Below are 20,560 nucleotides of genomic sequence, written 5' to 3' on the forward strand. Positions count from 1 at the left end.
ATCAAATAATTACCCTCATTTCTCCTGAATCAAACCAGTCTGAAGAAGGTTCTATGCCATTTTCAGATGATAATTACTTTCTCCTGTCAAAGTGAAATCGAGCGCCATTGATGCACTCTTGTTTTTCTTAGTCATTTGTAGCAACTGCGTTTTGGCTTTGCCTGGCTGAGTTGGCCCGTGTATTGGGCCTTGGAAAGCTTCTAGAGCAGCTGGGTGGTTTTGTGTGCTATTGAATGAGTCTTTCACTGCTGGAGACCTGAGCTCTCCTAAGAAGGCAAGTTTGGTGGGTCTCATCCAAGTCATTCCTATAAAATCATAAGGCAGTTTGGCAAACAGCTCTGCCTCTGGTAGAGACGGGATCGGGGACTGGCCCTGAGTGCCTGCAGGATTGAGGGCCATCAGGAGAGCAATACGGCGGTCAGGATTGGAATAGCAAGGGGGGGCTGTGGGTCAGGGTTTAGGAGGCTCCACAGAGCTGTGTATCAGAGTACAACAACAGGAGGTGAGGAGGGGCTTCGGGAGAGCTGAGGAGGGGGACCAGGACTGGCATCACAGAGGTTGCTGCAGACTGCACCGGGGAAGACGAGTTTTGAGCAATAGCTGGTTTTGACCATGTATCCAAGAGACGAAGATTCCCACCTGTGTCAACTCCTCCAGAGCACAGTGGACCTCCCCGTTTGGGGCTCCAGGGAAGGAAACAGATAAGCCATAAATCTGTTGTGGGAGGTGGTTTCTCTGTGCTGACTAGCACCTGGCATCAGCTGCAGAGACACAAGCAAGGAACGTTGTATGGCCAATATGGTAACCTGGCGGCAGCGGCTGCTACCTGTGCTTGGGGATAGGAGCCTCAGGTCTCCCAGGAGACCTTGCCCTCTCCTGTGAGAGACACTCTCTGAGTCAGCCCTCTGCTCTCTGCTCCCCTCCAACTAGCAGTTTGATTATTCACTGGCCACTGACTCATGCACTTTATTGTGCAAATGAAATCCAGCTATTGGCCCATGTCCCATTAGGGTCCAGCAAGGCGCTGACACAAACACCAGGAAATCAGCCACATCATGACTCACTTTATTACATGCTGGGGTGGAGCTATCTGCTCAAAGAGTCCCCTGGCTGGTCCTAAGGAATCAAAGGCGAGAGGGAGACTGGCCTTTCAGGCAGAGAATGGGCGTGGCATGAACACCAGGAGAGTCTCCTTGGCATTTGTTAGTAATATTTCATCCCTGTAACATCCTGGAATTATACGCTTTCAGTTCGACCCTCCTGGTGCTCATGGAACTCAGAAGAAAACCGTTTCGCCAATGACACCACCTTGCCCTCCCCGCTCCTCCAGTATTAGGTGTGTCATTATTACTATTTCTGAGATCAGGGCCCCATTGTGCCAGGTGCTGCACATACATGCACATAATAAGAGAGTGCTCCTGCCCTTCCTGACCATTTAAATAGACGAGACACAGGGTGGGAGAAAAAAAGTACTAGTAGCCCTTTTTACAGATGGAAAACTGAGGCATAGGGTAGCTCAGGATCACCCAGAGCCAGGAATAAGAACCCCAGCTTTCTGAGCTCCCCCCGGTGTCCTTAACCCAAGGGCAGTCTTCCTCTCAAGCATCACTTTTAAAGCCACTGGCCCCCCATGTTCAAATCCCAGCAGGGTTGACTCAGCCTTGCACCATTTGGAGAGAACCCCATCGTGCCAGGAGGTTTTGATCCCTGGGCAGTTCGTGGTGCAGGGGAGGGGAGTGTCTCTTGTAAATGATTTGAATGCTAGATGCCTGAGCACTTTACATAGCAATGGGGTGGTGCTTCATCTCCTGGCTGGTCTCCCTGGACCCTGCCCTCCTAGGCCAGTGCTGGCTGCCTTTCAGTGGTGCTGTTCACATAAAGTCTGTGACGTACCTGGGGGCAAAAGACACAGCTGTATAAATTGTGACTCACAACAGTTGTAAGCAGAAAGGCTTCAGGACAGAACCAAAGCCAGCCAGCACCTTCTCCCAGGGCAAACCAGTTTCTCAATAAGCAAAGGCAGAAAATGCTTCTCCATTCCCCGAATGCCACCCTAAATCACTCTGCTACCATATGGCATTTCTGCAGTGACAGTGCCTGGAGAGGCTACATAGGCGCGTAGGGCTCAGTGCATTGACACCCAAATGCTCTGCATTGTGTCCTTGCGCTGTGGGAAGCTCCTGCTGCCCCGGCCTGTTGCTGTGAGCTGACTCTGACAGTGGCTGTAATTGGAAGGTGTAGGCCTGAGCACACAATGCAGTGCCCAGATGGGGAGGTGGGATAATGGGGCTGGAATCCAGCTGGGAGCCAGGAATGCAGCAGCACCTGCATGAAGCTGGTATCAGAGACGTTCTCGAAAGAAGAAGCTGCTTCTTGGGATCCTGCTTTCATCCAGCGGTGACAAAGGTGGTTTTATTCAGGAGTGAACATGGCCATGTTGAGTAGGGGGAGCTCAGCTTCCAGGGCCCAGGAAACCGTAGTGGAGATGCTAGTCCAGCATAGGTCATCCACACTAAAACCCCTTCCTGTCACCCCTCACCCTCTCTAAGCCAAACAGCCGAGATCTGGGATGCTCTGGGGCGGGGAGGGCAGGAAACAGTTTTGGGGCTCCAAGATGCTGAGCTGTTTGGAGCTTGCTGCAGTGTTGTGAATTGCATGGGGTGGAGTCTGGCCTACCATCCTATGAAGCCCCCTGGGAACATCAGCTGGAGGACCCTTGCCCACCTGCATGCTTTTTAATCCCTGTTTTCACCCAAGGGCTCATGTGACAGAGAGCCCCCTGCAGTCAGGTGTGGAGGTGCTGGCCCTGGGGGTGAGGGTGGGAAGAGGACTGCCCACAAAAGGTGATAAAGTCAGGGGATTTGGTGGAGTGACTCAGGGATGTGCCCCGAGATCCAGGCTTGTATATATAAAATGGTCTCGCTCTGTCCTGTCTGCTGAACTGGGCATTGTATCCTGCGTGGGAGTGGGGATTGGCTAGGGAGGAGCGCTTATCCGAGTTACCTGGCCGTAGCACAGGCAGGGGCAGCCTTTTCTGAGAGACGCGTGACAGTTTGGACGGGTGAGATTCTGCTCCCGTGAGGCTGCGGGCGGGAGGGCAGGCTGGGGCTGCCCAGAGAGGAGTTTCCTGCAGTCAGTGCCAGCCCATCAAACTCCATCGACATCATGTTTCCAGATGCAGATGGCTCTGTGTTGAGTCTGTCCTGGGACAGCTGGGAGTGATTACCGTCCCCCTGTAGCAACGGGTAAAGATGACCTTGAACCAAGATTTATGGCCTGCCTTGAACACAAGTCCCAGGGGTCAGAGATGGCTTTGACGTGCTCTGGAATTAGAGGGCATGTGTTCTATCAAACACAGCCCTGGCATGGTCTGGGGCCGCTAATTCCTCACCATACCGTTGGAAAACGCAGATGATAAAGCTGTGTGCCGATAACCACACTGAACTGGCTTTGTCATCTCTCCTGCCTCCTTAGGTCCGCTACGCAACCTGGAGCATCATTATGGACTCGGTGGTGCCGTCCGATAAAGGCAACTACACCTGCATCGTGGAGAACAAATATGGGAGCATCAACCACACCTACCAGCTCGACGTAGTGGGTGAGGAAGGCTGAGCTGGGCAGAGGGTTAAGAAGGGAAATAGGAAACGTATGTCCCTGGGAAACCAGTGATGCAAACCATAAAGGTTGCACAAGGGGCCATGGTTGTGCAGAGGAGGGGGCTCCCCTGAGGTCCTGTTCTGTTCAGCAGAGCCTCTCTGGCAAGCAGACTGTCTGCATTTTCAACAGCTTGTTGGCCACCGGAACGATTCTGCTCCATTTCTGCTGTCACCGTGCACACCCCGCTCCGCAGCCTGGGGATGCTCTTGTTGGGCTCTGGGTGGGGATTGCGGGGGCTGACTCGAAGACTGGGGAAGCAGTGGCGATGCTGGGAACCTGAGCTCTGGGACTGAGGCCCCAGTTGGGAGAAAGGTGTTCTGGGTCCAGGACCAGAGAAACCGTAGCGCATCCCTGTGAAAAGGAATTGCTCAAAGCTCCATAATTAGCTCTAGGCACCTCGCTCTATGTGGCGTTCGGAATCGGTGACCGTTGTCTAATTTCAGCCCACCTCTCAGGTGAGGTGTCAGCTGCTTGCTGTCTCTTCTTTGGGCCCAAAGGTCGTGGGAAGAGCTCCCATGTTAGGCCTTGAGCTGATACCCCAAACAGACACTGGAGGGCAGTCCTGGGGTGGGGTGGAGTTCTGCACCGCTGCTTAGCCTGAGGCAGTCCCTTCTGGCCGGCTGCAGGCCAAGAAGAGGTTGGGTGTTGGGGCACTTCCCCAAAGCAGGCAGGGGCGTTCCAGCCTGGCCGTGAGTTATACCCACGCACAGCGTCACAGTCGGTGAGCTCCCAGTGGCTGGCTCACCTCTGGAAGGGGAACGCAAACCCCACTCTGGCTCATCCAGGAAGGCGCGCAGACGCCTCCAGTGGGGGCTCCCATCAGGGTGAAGAGGAACCTGCGGGCCTCGCAGTGCTCTGAGCCAAATGCAAAGCCCTTTTCGTCAGGTCAGCTTCCCCTCCACAAGCCCCTTGCCTGCATGTGTCCGTTCCCTCACATTGCAGTTCAGTCAGTGACCTCCCGCAGTGTCTACGCCTGCAGGTGGGCAAGAGAGATTGTTTGTGGACTTGTTACTTGGGTGGCACTCGGATACTGCACTGCCAGGAGCTGCATAAGCACCACGACAGCTGGATGGACTCTGCTTCGCCCCTTTAATTGTCACTTGCCCCAGCGATAATCAGACTCATCTCTTTTGTCTCCCGAGAGCTCAGCTTGTCCCCCCGGGGGATGGGAAGGGTGGGCCTGGCCTCAGAGCTGGTGGCTTGGTTTTTGGTTTTGGTTTTTTAAATTTTAGTTAAAATAATTTTGTCGTCCAGACGGAACCTTTTTTTTTTTTTTTTTTTTTAAATCACCTTATTAGCCTTAATTCCCAGCTGGGAAGGCTGGTCTGTGCAGTTGCACATGTGGAGCTGCTCTAAATGCCAGTAAATGAACCATTAAAAATGTGATTTAATTTGATTACACTGAGCAAACTGAAGGGAATAGTCAGCAGTGGGAACAAAGGGGTTTCTTAAGGCTCACTCACCACAGTGGCGGGCTCTTTGTTAATCGGCTAGGTCCTCATTGGGTTTGTTTGACCTTTGACCTCGGATGAATAGGTAGCCATGTTTATCCCCCTCCCCCACGTTTCCTGACAAGAATTTCACCTGTCTGTGCCCCCTCCCCGCTTTGCAAACACTCAGTTTCTGGTTGTGCTGGGGAGGGTGATCCGCTCCATTCACCACACAGTGCACCGGTGGCTGTTCCAACCCCTTCTCTGGAGAAGCAGCATCCTCCAGCTTCTGCTGGGCCCAGGAGCAAACCAGGGGTTCTCTCAGTCCTTTGCTTGGCTTCAGGCCCAGGAGGGCGTTGCAGGGAGAGTCGTCTGTGTGGGGCTGCAATGCCCTCTTGTCCATCCTTGGGAAGGAAAGTCTCCTCCCTGCTTGATTGCATGGCCCCATTTCCCTTCGCCCTTTTGTTGTAAGACTAATGGAATGGAACTGCCCTCTGTGGCTAAAGTCACTAATCAGAACTGGTTGGGTGGCTTTTTTATTTCAGTTTCACTAGGGGCTTTTGGGGCACCTGTTGTTGGAAATCCCTTTGGAGGTTAGTGGCTAGCCCTGCCCTAGGAGCCCCATGTGAATCCTTCCGTGCAATGCCCAAGCTCAGGAAGGCTTGGTCACCAAGTATCCAGACCCGGCCTCGTACACTGACATCTACAATGCAGCATAGTGGCTCTTCCATTTCATCCTAACTACCGATGGGAAAAGGGACCCGATTCCAGCCAGGTTGATTCAGCATTGGCAAGTGGCAGGAAATCCCAGACACCCAGCGCTGAGTGCAGTGAGATCTCAGCTGGAATATCGCCAGCCAGACCCCAGGCAGATTCTGTCATCTTCTGACTCCCGTCTGGTCCAAAGCTAGAGATCCTTTCAACCTTCGACTTTCAAGGGGACACGTCTGATGGCACTGCTAGTCCTGCTCCATTGGAGGGACTGTTCCTTGCAGGCCTGGCTATCAAGGCAATGAGCAGACACGGAGTCATAAAGTCAGCCACCACCGCTCTTGCTGCTCAGAACTGCTAGTGCTTGATGGGTTTCATCTCCACTGTCCTGCTGTTCCCTTGCTGGAGGAGAGGCAAAGCCTGGGTTCTGACTTGGGTTGCAGGCAAAGGGCCAGAGTCAGAGGGAATATCTGCGGTGGTGGTAGCTGCATGTTAGTGAGCGTGGTTTGCACACTAGAGGATGGGTGGTGAAAGCAGAGTATGCAGAGGAGAGCAGGCCCTGAATATTTCCAGTGTCCGCACTCCCACTTGTTGAACTGGTTTACCAGCATTTATCTTGTATCCCATTAAAATCAGGCCCATAGTCTCATCCATCCCCGTTCCTCCAAGAAGCTTCACTGCACAGAGGCAACCATTTCCTCTGCACAGTATCCATACGTGGTATATATCTCCTTCCGAGATACACCTGTATTCCCTGCCAGCCTCGTTCTCCTGCCCTTGGGAAGCCATGACCGCCTCCCCCTCCTCTCTGGCACCAGGCAAAGTGGCAATTGCTAGAGATCAGAGAGCAGGGTGAGAGTTCACTATGAATTAAAAACCACTCTTCCCTTTTCACCCTTCCTCAGGTGGAAATTCAACTGTGGAGGGAGCCACAGTGAGCCAGGCTCGCTTCCTGATGCTACCTGCAGCATCTCAAGGCACCTGCTAGGGTGGCTGCTGCATTGGTTAGGGGCACAGGCCTGTCCTTGACAGCTCCCCCTAGAGCTGGCGCTCTCAATCGTCAGCTTTGTCCTTTCTTTCCCCCCTTGTCAGAGAAACCAGCTGTCGTTTGGCTTCTTCCTAACTCCCTCCTCAGTGATCAGCCCTGGCTGTAACCCTCTAGCTCGGCCTCAAGCGGCTCTCGGGACGGGAAGCAGGCTGAGGCCTGCTTGCATCGTCAGAGAGGGGGCGTGGTGAGGCACCGCAGAAAGTATGCTGCGTAATTCAAGGCGGATGTGAAGTGCGAGCAGAGGGGAGCCCTTGACCGGGGCTGCGCCAGTCCTGTGGTACTTACTTCGGGAACTGGAGTATGAATTTAGGCTACGGCGGGCCGCTTGTCAAGGTTCCTTAGCGAGAGGAATTAGAGGGGAAGACAGCCGGTGAAGCTTTCCCTTCGTATTTTTAACAAGTGACTGACTGGGATGAAAAAGATCCGGTCTCTTGCCATGAAAAAATAACCTCTTAATCCCTGCGTTGTCACCTCTCAAGTGAAGATGTGAAGGCAGTGGCTGGTGGCAGGGCCTTTCCCTGCCGCTGCCATGTGCCTAACTCTCTTTGTTTCTGGGAAGCTGCATTCGCTTCAAATCCACATTTGTCTTGTTCATGCTTGCTTGCTTTCCGACCCTGAGCAGCACGAGAGAGCGAGGGGCTGGGATTGCATCCCTGCCCACATACAAGCTTGGGTTAGGGCCTACTTCGTGCTCTGGCCGAGCATAGCAGTTTTGTTCTTGAGGCTGGGGACAGGCCTGTGTTTTCAGTAGCTCCATGTTGCTCCACTTGGATTGTTGGCCCATAGAGTGAGGTCATGGGTCATGCTGCTCCCAGGGCTCTGGGCTGGCCTCTTGTCCTGTTACCGTGTTCTGTCTGTCCATCTTACGGTTTTATACATCACCTGGGCATCTGACCACCTTCCATGTAAAATCAATAGCAAAGTCGAGTGGGCTTCAGGGGTGTCTGGTACTTCTGATTCTGCCTTCTCTCACCGTGCACACACAGAAGAGGTGTCAAGAAGTAGCTTCCTAGGTAGATTTAAATGCCCTGCTTCCACCAGTAGCCAGACACCAGGTCGAACCCGCCTGATAATTAACCAGATCCCTATGGGCTCAGTCCAGTGGGCAGCAAGCTATTCCAAGACGGCGGGAGAGGAAGCGAAAGAAGGAATGATGCTAAATACGCCCCCACTGCTGTGCTGTCACTCAGGAGCCCTCCCCTGTCTGAGCTCTCGAGCAGGCTCTGGGTGGAGTGCGTTGCATGGGGATGGGGGCGGGATACACGTTTGGGACAGGGGGTGGACAGAGACCTACCAATGATGTGCTAAGACTAGTCTTTTTATGTAAAATCCCAGCCACAAGTCCTCATCAAGTAATGGAGTCTACAGGGCTACAAGCAGCATTGAAAAAATGTAGGGAAGAAAAGATAATTGCTCGAGCAAAGTGTATGTGTGTGAGATTGAGAGCGACGTCTGGGTCACCCACAGCTGTTCTTTAGTGGCCCGCTGGATGTGGCGCCCTGGTTTTGTGAGACCATCCCCTCTCTTGCCATGTCTTGCAGAGAGATCACCTCACAGGCCCATCCTCCAAGCTGGGCTGCCTGCTAACAAGACCGTGGCCCTGGGCAGCAATGTGGAGTTTGTGTGCAAAGTTTACAGCGACCCACAGCCCCACATCCAGTGGCTGAAGCACATTGAGGTCAATGGCAGCAAAATCGGACCCGATAACTTACCCTACGTGCAGATCCTGAAGGTAACGTCCCATTCTGGGTGGGCCTGTTTGGTTTCCTTTGCAGGACGAGCTGGGAATGGAGCTGGTGAGGTGGAAGTGACTTGTGGGAGGAAGCCATTTGGGATGAAACTGGCATATCAGGAATGGGCAGGGCGATGATGTTTGCTACCATTCAGACTGGGTTAGGTATCAGTCTCCTGACCAGCTGAGCCAAGACAGTGGGACATGCAGAGCCTTCTCCTGTTCTCTCCTCCCTGCAAAGCCTGAAGCAGAGGATAGTGGGTGGTTAGGACAGGAAGGTGCTGGTCTTTTCAGCAGAATGTGGATATGACATGCCCTCCCCGAAGCACCAAGTTGGACTAAATACACTGGTGTAGAGTGACCTGGGGAGCAGAGAGTGGGGTTGTCTTAACTGGCCCAGGAACAGGCTGGCAGTGAAGCATTCAGTGGCCCTGGGATCTGCATGCTCAGAGATGCAGTGGGCTGGGGGAGGATCACTCCTATTCCGTGCATTGTTATTTTTAAAATCGCCAATGTAGAAAGCGAGATAGTTGCTCAGGTGAGCCCTGCTCCCTTAGCCTCCACCACAGGCCTGGAACCCCACTTCAAGGGAGCCAAGTTGCTGCACAGCAGAGAGCAGAAGCACATGCTTGCACACGCCTCTCTGCTGTGTTGTACCTAATACCTGTCAGTGCCACTTACAGCAACCCACTGTGCCCTTTATCCAGTGGTTTCATGGCCACCCTAGTGCCCCCCCCCCGAATCTGTTCCTTGTCAAACGGGGCATGTTCATTCATCTGGGAGCTCTGGGGGTGCCCATGTGTTAATTCAAAGGTTGTGCTGTTGCTGACTTTCTGCACTGGTCACCAAATTGTCATGACTTCAGGTTTGCCATAAGCCAGTGCATTGATCAGCTGTTTCAATGCACAAGCCCTTCTTCGTTAAACCTACAGGCACCTCCGGGCTGTGTGTGTCTGGCTTGTTGTCAGACCCTTTGCACTTCTGCAGACAGACACCACCAGTGCTTGATATGGGGGATGGGGTGCAAAGGACTTGAGCTGGTCGCCCCTTGATTCAGCGTTTGGGCAAGTCACTGATGATGTGATTGATGTTGATCTCAGGGCTGCGATGTCCAACTGTGTCAATGTGACTCCTGTGTTGTTGGTTTGTTCTAGCACTCAGGAATTAATAGCTCTGATGCGGAGGTGCTGACCCTGTATAATGTGACAGAGGCCGAGAGCGGGGAGTATATTTGTAAGGTTTCCAATTATATTGGCGAGGCTAACCAGTCTGCGTGGCTCACTGTCACCAGACCCATGGCAAAAGGTAAACTGAAGAACACCAACTGGGATCTTACTTGGACAGTCAGTCCCTAGCGGTGGAAAACAAAACTCTGGGCTCTCTTGTTTCTGCTATATTTCTGGTGCCACAAGCCATGGAAAAATACTCGCAGTGGCCAGTTTAGTTTTGTGCTCTGTGTTGCTTGCCCGCCTTCCCCTCCTGGATGTTTCTCCCCTGCGCGCTCTCACTGTATTAGCAAAACACATTGGATAGGTGCATCTAAACCACCCCAGCATCTTCCCTGTGAAACACAAGCTGTCATTTCTCGCTCCAGCTGTGTCTTTTCCAGCGCATCTGGGCTTGGGATCTTCGCTAAGTTAGATCCCCTCCAAAATAAAGAAGTGATTCAGCCCTATTTTGCTCATGGCTCCTCGCTTTCAAACCTCGATCTATGCACCAGATCTGACTGTGACAATACAGTGTTGTGTTCTCCCCTCCGTCTCACAGTCTGTCATCTCCCTACCCAAACCCCACTCCTTCAGCTATGTTGTCTTCCATCATGTTTCTCCGCAATCCCATCGCCTCCCCTTGTGCAGTTGTGTTGCATGAAACTAAGCGGGCCCCTTCTTCCTGAGGTCCATTTTTCCATGCAGCCCATCACCAGCATGTTCAGATGGGCCGGAAATTCAGTTTGGTGAAGGGTTTTAACAAACATCTCCTTAGGCCAGCCTGGATCAAAGGTCGTCCTAAGGGTCTCTTTAACAGGTCTACAGTGGTCTCTCTCTGCTACCCGGGGGTCTGGCAAATGAGACACCAGGGCACGTTCCTCCCCCATCCTCCATCTTGGTTCCTAGAAGATCTCATGTCGTTTGCTTGTCCGTTTTTTGCTTCCATTTGTTTTCTTCTAGACGGCTGGAGTTAACACAACAGACAAAGAAATGGAAGTCCTTCACTTAAGGAATGTCTCATTTGAGGATGCTGGGGAGTATACATGTTTGGCGGGTAATTCTATTGGGATCTCCCATCACTCTGCATGGTTGACAGTTCTCGAAGGTACATACTCCTCCTTCTGCTGTCTTTCCCCACCTCATTTCTGTGTCCGATGAACTATGCATTGCAGCCTGGGAGAGAGCTTGGGCTTTCCCTTTCCTCCCCGCCCTGGGGAAAGCACAGAGCTTGCCAGTCAATTCTTCCACACCTAGACACCCAACTTCCCCAGCAAGGGCAGTGCTCTCAGCCACTCTGCCCTGGTGACAAGTTAGGACTCAACCCATCCCCAGGGTGTCTCATGCTGCACCTCCCTGTGCAGCTCTTGCTGGTCAGAATCCAAAGCAAGGGGGTAATTTATGCTGCACTTGGGTCTGTCTCCCATGCTGGAGCTGGCAGGAACGTGTGCCCTCTCCACTTGGTGCCAGGGCCCTGCCTCTCCCCACCTTGGGGACGGTTCAGAATTGGTGGCCGTGCCCACCCGCTCTCTCCCTGGACGAGGCAATGCATATCTCTGATTTACGTGTAACTGGTGGTTCAGTCCAGCTAGAACAGGCTGGTTCCGTCCTCTCAGGCAATGCCAGTGTTTCCCATTCCCTGTGCCCCCATGCTGGCTGACCAAAGTGCCGATGCATTAGCCCAGGGTGATAACAGTGTTTCTAGGAACCACCCAGGCCTCTGGCTCCCCTGGAAGTCTCAGTGTAAGCGGCTGCCCCTCAGTTTCAATAGAAGAGGTGGCGCTGTCACAGTGCCCCATGGCAGCACGTGGAGGGAGTTTGGGAGTGGGGATTGCAGCCTATGGAGGCAGAGGAGCTCTCTGGCCCTTCTTGCCAGCCTGGGGGCTGGTTCTGAAGCCATCATGAATGGAAGCGCTGCTCAGTCTGACGCTGGGCCTTTGATGGGGGGTTAAAGAAGAGGACTATGGAGGAGGTTCCTGGTCCCCTTTGTCCCCCGAGCCCTCACAAATAGAACTAAGTCAAAAAAGAATAAATTGGGGAAAGTGGTGGGTCAGCTACAGCCCCCATGCCTCATGCTGCTGTCTCCTTCTCCCCCCTGCCCCCCCCGACCCTCCCTGGGGCGGTTTGAGGATCAGTAGCCCTGGCCTTGCCCTGAGGAGGAACCTGGTCCCTGGGTGCTGGGGTTGCAGTGATGGGTGCCGTGCTATTTCCTCTGCATGAGCCCTCTATGGGCAGCTTGTGCTGCTGCCTTGGCATGGGTCTGGCTCACCCATGCCCTGTCCCTTTCCCTGACAAGGCCTGATAACTGGCAGCTGCAGGAAGTTTTTGGGGTGCGCCTGGTGGTGCTTTTCATACAAAAACTTTCTCCGTTATCAGCCACTTCTCCCTTGTCAGACCTGCCCCGTTCAGAGCTCTGGGATCTGAACAAGAGATGGTGGCTGCTTCTCTCCAGTGGGGTATAGCATGAAAGGCTTGGACTCCCTCTAATGCCTTCTCTGAGGCTCTCTGCTCTTCTGGGGGGGAGGGCTGGGCTGGGGGAACTTGTGTCTTAATGAACTGCAACTCCAGTGTCCTCACCGACCCGTCTGTGGTGCCGTGCATAATACACCGCGCCGCCTGGCTGCAACTGCGCTGAAACTGTTCCTGAACTTCCACCGCTCTCGCTGCGACTCAGCTGGGGGTTTGCTAGTAAAGAGGGGTCCTGCTGCAGTTCAGAAGGGAGGCAAACCCCCAGGGGAGGGGGCAGGTTTTGTCTCCTGATGAAAAGAAACTCTCTTTAAGGGGCTGCTAGTGACCATTTGAAAAAAAACACCCCAAGTCCCCGTGGTAATTTTTTTTTAATGCCTGTGACTCCTGTTCAAACTATTTGCAGTCTCACAAGGACAGCGTTTTATTTTGGCCTGTCCCCTTTGTCCCCGCGTTGTTCCTGATAATTCCCCCCTAGAAATCTACAGTCCCAGTTCAGAGTGGGTAGGAAAATCCTCAAAGGTGCATGTCCCTGAATCCCCTCCCGCTCTTACCCACCATGAACAGAAAGGGGGCGTCCCCAAGCCAGGCCTGGGCCATGCAGAGATGAGGTGCTGTGCCCCTCTGTCCATGCTGCTTTGCAACAGCCGCACGGGTTAAAATGATGTCGATACCATCCCAGAAGGTCCCAAGGGCACCCAGCCTCTTTTGCTCTCCCAGCTATCGGTGGAAGGCTCTGCAGCTGCGCCTGCTCAGTCTTGTGATGGCCTAACGAGCACAGCTGGGCCTGATTCCAGATCATCTGGTTCTGAGCCTTGGCTCCGATTCCTGACCTGCCTTGACCCGTGGCTCTGGCATTCAGACTCTGATTCTGACTCCTGTCCTGACTGCCCCGACCCAGTCTCCTGACACTAGCCAGGGAGCCATGGGAAGTCCCAGAAGTTCTCAGCCCAATATATCTACCCACTTGTATGTATGTTTTACTTCTCATTTAACCCCGGCTCCTTGGAGGAGGTTACAGCCCTGCCTCCTCTTGCTACTCCACTCCCAGACACTTGCATTTGTGACCTCTCTGGGTGGAGGGGCTGCACTGCCTGGCCATTTGGTCTCAGGTTCCTTCAGCTGAGGTTTCCCACCAGCCAACATCTGCTTATGGTGGGGTGAGACTGAGGGGGATACGTGACCTTTTACATAAAGGTTTGTGCTTGTTCTTCGCGTCTCTCCAAGCTTTGGTTGGCTGAGGACCTGTGTGGCGAGGCGGCTTGATAACACCACACGGTCACCTGTGTGCACAGGGATGCTGGGGCACCGAGGAGGTGTCTGGCCTTGGCTGGTCCCTGCTGTATGTTGGGTTGTGTGTCCTATTTTGTTTAGACAGGGCTCAGACCCCGAGATAGCTGGAACCAGGAGGTTTGCCTGGCTTGGACTCAGCTGTTCTTAAAGCCTCTCTGGGCCCGGAGGGTAGGCATGTCTCATCCCAATCTTTGTGGGCAGGTGTCGCTCCCCCCATTCTAACACACCACCCTGCAAAGGATTTGCAGTACTAACGCCTTGTTCACACTGACCCAGCTATTGAAGACAGGCCGGCCATGATGACCTCGCCGCTGTACCTGGAGATCATTATTTACTGCACGGGGGCCTTTCTCATCTCCTGCATGGTCGTGACTGTCATCATCTACAAGATGAAGAGCACCACCAAGAAGACGGACTTCAACAGCCAGCTGGCCGTGCACAAGCTGGCCAAGAGCATCCCACTGCGCAGACAGGTAACAGAAAGTAGATAGGGGGTTTGTCTGCATGTACTGCCTCTCCTCAGAGACCCTGCTGCCTGCCCAGCAATGCTGCCCAGACGGCCCATCCTGTCTGAGCTAGCCCAGGCCACTGGCACAAACAGCCAGGGGAGGTTCATGTCTCTCTGAGGGTCAGGAGGAGGAACAGAGGGAGGGGAACATGTTATTTGAGCAGCGGGGGCTGAAGTGCAATCTGGATTGCTTGCAAAGCAGAGCCTCAGAGTAGGGGGTGTGGGTGGGCTTGTTAAGAGGGTTGCGGGTGGATTGGGTTAAACGCCAAGCTGATCTCTTGCCATGTTTCTATGCTATTTATAAAGTGCCTGTCCAGTGCTGTACAAAACCTCTTTAAAACCCCCAGTTCTCTAAGTCAACAGAGAACAACCCCTCATATACACTCACATGCATGCTTCTGGGCACTCGCTAGAGAGACAGGGCAGGTGGGGTAATGTCTTTTATTGGCCTGGCTTTTGTGGGTGAGAGACACGCTTTCATATCCCATAGCTCTCCATCAGATATCCACTTAACGGCTTCACTTGACCCATGTCCGAAACTCCCAGCCATGCCTCTGGTTGGGCCCAGTTCTCTCTTCCCCAGGGGTAAGCCTGGTTGGTGTGATGACAGATCTTCTCCTGGTCCAGCTAGACTGCTGCGATCCAGAGATCTGCAGTTCCCAGCGCCGCACCTGGCCAGGATCTCCAGGGTCTGGTTGATTATGGTCCATGGGGAAAGTGTGTCGATGCAGCAGTGTGGAATTTCTTAGCTTGGGCAGAGGAGGAAGAAGAATAAGCCAGAAAAGCCAGTGTGTGTGTGTGTGTGGGGGGGGGGGGCGCGACATGAGATGGGCACAGGGGTAGGGGTAAGTGGGCAGACTGTAATGATAGTTTTAAAAAAAAATTCCCCCAGCCCAAAAATATCTGTTCTCTGCATCGCTGAGCAGGTGCCTCTGTGAACCTTCCCCATGTCTCTTGGCGTTTACGGCAGGTCGGTAAGGGTTATGGGGGGATCTGGAAGTCATGGCAATTTAATATTTGATGGGGGGAGTGTGGCCTACACACTGAGTGGCTGGAAGGGCTGCATAGATTTTATGATACCAGCACAGCATAGAGGAAGTTAATTAGAAATAATTTAGTCCCGCTCTATGTTGGAGTAATGCCAATGGGGCCATGGTAGCAGCTGGATCCATGCAGAACGCCGTGTTCTTCTTGCGTGCAAACTGTGGGGGTTCCACACTGGGTTATCTTTTTGGAGGGTGTCCTTGGTCTTTTCCTCAGTTCCATGTCACAAGCAAATGGCTTGTAATCGAGTCTGAAACTCCCTGCTAAACCCTCACTGACGCCACTCCCAGATCAGCTGAAAGGGTTTGCTGCGGAGCAGAGAGAGTCGTTGCCTCCAGGGGCCGAGCGTGCTGCTCCTCCAGCACTAGGGAATGAGCGACCAAGCCTAGGAATCAGACCAGTTCGGATGGTGCAGTACAGGGCACAAGATGAGGTGTGACTCAGTCGGTCTGAGAGCCGATGTCCTTGTCCCGTCTGCTGCACCTGGGGAAGAGGGAAAAGGGGCCCGGGTCTGTGTCCATGTCCAGTCTACGGCAAAAGGAGTAGTTGGGTGCAGCAGGGAAGTGGGAGCCAGGACTCCTGTCTTCTGTCCCTGGCTCTGCCACCTGAGGCAAGTCACAGCATCTGTAACTTGGGGATAACGATTCCAGCCTCCTCCCAGGGGGATTGTGAGGCATAACTGGTGTTTGTAAAGCCCTTTGAGGGGCCTAGAGAAGGGCCAGGCCACTGCATGCTGCAGCAGATTCAGTACCCGGGAGACAGGGCTCCCTCCGCCTCCAGCAGGTAACTAAAGCACTTTGGTCAGCAGCCCCTCTCCTTATCGGAACCAAGCATGTCCCTGCCCCAGGTGCTTCCTGAAGGTAACCCACTGTCCCTTGGCTCTCCCATTGCAGGTGTCAGCAGACTCCAGCTCCTCCATGAACTCAGGGGTGATGCTTGTCAGGCCTTCGCGGCTCTCCTCTAGTGGCACCCCCATGCTGGCCGGTGTCTCGGAATACGAGCTTCCCGAAGACCCTCGGTGGGAGCTCCCCCGGGACAGGTGACGCACTCTCTTGCACCGGGCTCCACAGAGGGGCAACCCCGGCCTTTCCGTAGCTAGCTGGCTCCTGCATCTGATCACAATTCCTCCACAGCCTGATCCAAATGCTACTGAAGTCAAAGGAAAGGCTCCTGCTGGGGTCAGCAGGAGCTGGATCAGGCCCTTAGCAGATCAAGTCCCATAATTATGCTAATGGGGAGGAGGACTCCTGGCTGGTGTGTTCCTCCCCGAAACAGCCATTCGGGAGCTTTGCCCTCAGGGTGAGCATGTGCTCCCAGGGGCTGATGTGCGTCTCCCTCCTACCCTTGCTGCTTCCAGACCAGCAGCAGGGAGCATTGCGCATCTCCATGTGCCTGTTCCGCTGTGTCACGTCTGAAATGGATTTCAAATAGCCAAGAGAAATGACTGCTGGGTTTGTGCCTTCCTGTGTGATAACCCCCTCCGTGAAACCTCTGCCCCTCTTGCTCCCCCAGCCGCTGAAGGTGCTCAGAATATTCCTATCCCTGCAGAGAGATCAACCTCATACTCAAATCTACGGATGGTGAGGCCTTCCTGGAACATGAATTGATCTCTCTCCAGCAGCCTCAGCTGTGTAATGACCAGCTGTGGCTGCACTGCATTGATTACAAGCTTCTGAAGTTGCTGTGTTCGAATTGTATAACTCTCCATTAGAATACATCCTGATATGCAAAAAAATCCATGTGCCCTGAGCTGTGCTCGGCTTCTTAGCCCACAGATAGACTCCTCCAGCCTGCAAAGAGCATTACGTGCGTTCCTGCTTACGGCCTTGCTGGAGTCTGTGCTAAAGTCACTGGGGCAGTGTCACCCATACAATGTCCTCTCCCATTCCCATGCACGCCCATGACGTTGGCCCTGCCTTTCCCAGGGGAGCATGAATTCCCATCAGGAACTTGCCTCCTTTCTGCAGAATTACCTCTTGTGTCCTGTTCTGTGTGAGTGTATCTGTCTCTGCAGACATGAGCTGCATCCTTCCTCCTCTGGTTTACTTTCTTCTCTCCTCTCATCTAGGCTCATCCTGGGTAAGCCTCTGGGTGAAGGCTGCTTTGGGCAGGTGGTTCTCGCTGAAGCCATCGGCCTGGACAAGGACAAGCCAAACCGTGTGACTAAAGTGGCAGTCAAGATGCTGAAGTGTAAGTAGGGGCCATAGGCACTGCAGGGTTTTCCCCAGCTTTGCAGCTGCCTCTCTGAGTCGGTCTCAGCTCAGGCTAGCATCAATCCTGCTGACTTTGGGAAATGTACCTTGGGGAGGAGAGGCAGGGGGAGTGTGCATGTTTGCTGGAGGCCTGGCCTGGCCAGCCCTGTGTTCCAGAAGGGCCTCGTCTCTCTCCCACTGAAACCAATGGGAGTTGTTGGATTGGGCCCCAACTGAGCAAGTTTGTCGTTAGCAGCATCAGTTGGGCTTTTTTCAAGAAGAGCTTCTGACTCTGTGTGCCCAGCTGCTGTCATAGGCCTATAGCTGCTGGAATCCCACAGCAGATAGCTTGAGGCCCAGAGCGTAGCCATGGCCAAGGGCTGCACAGCCAAGGAATAGCCTTTCACGCCCAGTTTGCACTCCCCTCGAGCCAGCATTCACTTATCCAGAGCCTCTGCAGTTCAGCCCTGCAGTGGTACGTGCTGCCCAGGGAGAGCTGGGCTCTCCCCAGCAGCTGCTCTGATGGAATCACCCTGCACAATCTAATAGCTTCTCCAACAATCTCTGTTTTGAGTGACAAAAGGGGCAATAAAAACTGGTTGTGGAAGGGGCCCGCAAATAAAGGCAGAGAAGAATTATACTCTGTTTACGGGGATGCTGTGGGTGGTCCCTTAAGGCCGGAGAATGCCTGTTAGGAAAGTCTCTTGTACAGATTTCACTCTATCTGATTTAGCTCATTAATTGATGCCATGCTTGTCAGTGCTATCTGACCTCCTTTCTCGCTTGAGCTCGGTCTCTGCCACTCCACCTGGAAGGCAGCTGGGGAGAAATACCCAACTCCCCAAACCAGCCCCGTCCTGGAAAGGGAGATGAAACTGAGAATGCTGGTTTAGCTGTGAATACTGCAGCACTTCCTGGGACGAAATCGTTCCGATGGGGCTACCGCGAGATATGCCTGTACGTACACAGTGCGAGTGCTCTGCATCTCTGTGAAGGAGGAGGACAAAGAAAACCAAGTCTGTAAATCTAAAGCTGCCTAATGGATGCTGCTGCAGACCTAGTTCTAGGTCTCACTTTAGCTTAACCCAGCCTGATCAAACATGACCTGTGCCTTTCTTTGTGTTTTAAGCTGATGCTACGGAGAAGGACTTATCTGACCTGATATCTGAGATGGAGATGATGAAAATGATTGGCAAGCACAAGAACATCATCAACCTCCTGGGAGCCTGCACTCAGGATGGTAAGTTCTCTGTGCATGGCTGAGACTCCAGCAAACTGCTTCTCTGCTAGGACAGCAAGAATGCTGGGGGTAGCCTGGGGCTCCAGGGTGAGGTTGTAGAGGTGGAAAGATACAGGGACTTTAATCCAGATGAGTTTTGAAAATGGTTGGCCATCCCAGAGCTGTCTGAAAGGGCCAGTGCCCAGTGAATGGCAGGGATGGTGTCCCTAGCCTGTTTGCCAGAAGCTGGGAATGGGCGACAGGGGATGGATCACTTGATGATTCCCTGTTCTGTTCCTTCCCTCTGGGGCACCTGGCACTTGCCACTGTCGGAAGACAGGACACTGGGCTAGATGGACCTTTCGTCTGACCCAGTATGGCCGTTCTTATGAAGACCAGAGGGAGTGTGTGGCTGACAGGGAGGCACCTCTCCTGGCAAACGCTAGCAGGGTCAGAGTTGTCTGGCCATTTCTAGAGTCTCTCTGTGTTTGGGCCTGAAGGAACGGAAGGGATGCCGGGCCAGAAAGCCTCTGTGAGGTATATGTGCAGGCGTGGGTGTATGGATGCGCACACACAAAGCTCACTTTATATTGGCTGTGGGGAGGAGTGGAACAGGGCGGTTTGTTTTCACATGGCCAGAGCTGGTCACAGAGCCCTGCGGTTGGATGAGTCACATCACACCCAGCCTGCATGTGGGCCTGGGTTTGTTTTTGTTGTGTGATTTTCTGGCTTGGAGTGCGGCTGACTCAACACAGAGCAGGAGCAGGGCCAGTTCTTCCCCTCACACGTCAGAGGAGCAGCTTCTGACTTGCCAAAGAAGTGGTATGTGTACATGTGTGAGAGTGTGCGGGGGGGCGTGTACGTACGCACGCAAGATGCCTGAGCTCTGTTCTGAGCAGAGACCTTGATTCCTTGCTGTGGGTCAGCTCCTGCAGCTCCCCTGTATGAAACCCCCGCCCAAGCCCACAGGCACCCCTCAGACAGACACTTGGCAGTCACGGGACTCTGTGCCCCGGAGGCTCTGAAGGGCTTGTGGATGTGCACAATACACAGCTTAAATGCCCATGCAGCCATGTGTCCTGTGCATCCAAGCCTGAAGCCTGAGATGCTCGGCTTTGTCCCCTCCCGTTTGCCTTAGGTCCACTCTATGTGATTGTGGAGTATGCGTCCAAAGGCAACCTGCGGGAGTACCTGCAGGCCCGGCGGCCCCCCGGCATGGAGTACTGCTACAACCCGACCCATCTCCCTGAGGAGCAGCTCTCCTTTAAGGACCTGGTGTCCTGCGCGTACCAAGTGGCCAGGGGGATGGAATACCTGGCATCCAAAAAGGTGAGCAGTGGTCGCGAGCTCCGTACCTGGGGGAGCACTTGCAGAACCCCCGTCCCTCTCCAGGCTGGGGAGCACAGAGGAGTGATGATTGGGCACCTCTAGGGGCCTGACCCAGTCAATGGAGGCCAGGTTCCCAGTCTGAATCTGCCCCAAGTCATGAAAACAGCCCCTGTGACTGAAAATTCAGGTGGTGCTTGGCTGGTCTGAGTCAAATGAGTTTGGGGCTCTCGATCCAAGGATCCCCAAACCCACCCCTGCAGCTGTCACTAACTGGACCCTTTGCTGCTGAAAGGCCGAGGGAGCCTTGAAGACCGAACTCCCTTCTCCCCTCAGAGGCCTGTCCCTGAACAGAGCTGAGGACTTTGCCTGGGGCCTGTCAATGCCGCCGTACTGTCTGTCTGGGCTCTGTGGACAAGCAGCAATCTTAGCTGTTCAGGGCTGCGGATCTGGCCTCTTTCCCCAACATATTGAAAATTAAAATATGAGCAATACAATGGCACTGAGTCCATCTCCGCACACCCCTGGCTGGAGCGAAGGAGGTAATTACTGAACTGAAACCCCCGTTACCTGCCTTCTGTCTGGAATCAGGACATGTTGATAATGCTTGAAAGGTCACTGTAACAATGCTGGAGCAGCCGCGGCCAACTGCACATACATCAGCAGTAAGCGAAAGAGTCTCTAGAGATTCCCAGCTCGCCTTGGCCAGGAAGGGATTAGGGCTTGGCA

General features: G+C 53.7%; 1 protein-coding gene across 6 annotated transcripts in view; it reads left to right on the top strand.

Moving 5' to 3' along the window:
* Positions 1-20,560, top strand: part of FGFR1 (fibroblast growth factor receptor 1) — a 71,548-nt gene that overhangs the window by 42,582 nt on the left and 8,406 nt on the right. For 4 of the 6 annotated variants that reach the window (XM_074940158.1, XM_074940160.1, XM_074940159.1 and 1 more), the window contains 8 exons: positions 3,475-3,598; positions 8,388-8,578; positions 10,747-10,891; positions 13,819-14,021; positions 15,988-16,133; positions 17,163-17,284; positions 18,416-18,526; positions 19,644-19,834. In XM_074940158.1, the coding sequence (XP_074796259.1) occupies positions 3,475-3,598; positions 8,388-8,578; positions 10,747-10,891; positions 13,819-14,021; positions 15,988-16,133; positions 17,163-17,284; positions 18,416-18,526; positions 19,644-19,834 (1,233 nt within the window). The remainder of the gene's footprint in view (positions 1-3,474; positions 3,599-8,387; positions 8,579-10,746; positions 10,892-13,818; positions 14,022-15,987; positions 16,134-17,162; positions 17,285-18,415; positions 18,527-19,643; positions 19,835-20,560) is intronic. The other 2 variants (XM_074940157.1, XM_074940161.1) reach the window with 1 other exon arrangement.

This window comes from Natator depressus, chromosome 26 (genome assembly GCF_965152275.1).
Source record: "Natator depressus isolate rNatDep1 chromosome 26, rNatDep2.hap1, whole genome shotgun sequence".
Lineage (NCBI taxonomy): Eukaryota > Metazoa > Chordata > Testudines > Cheloniidae > Natator > Natator depressus.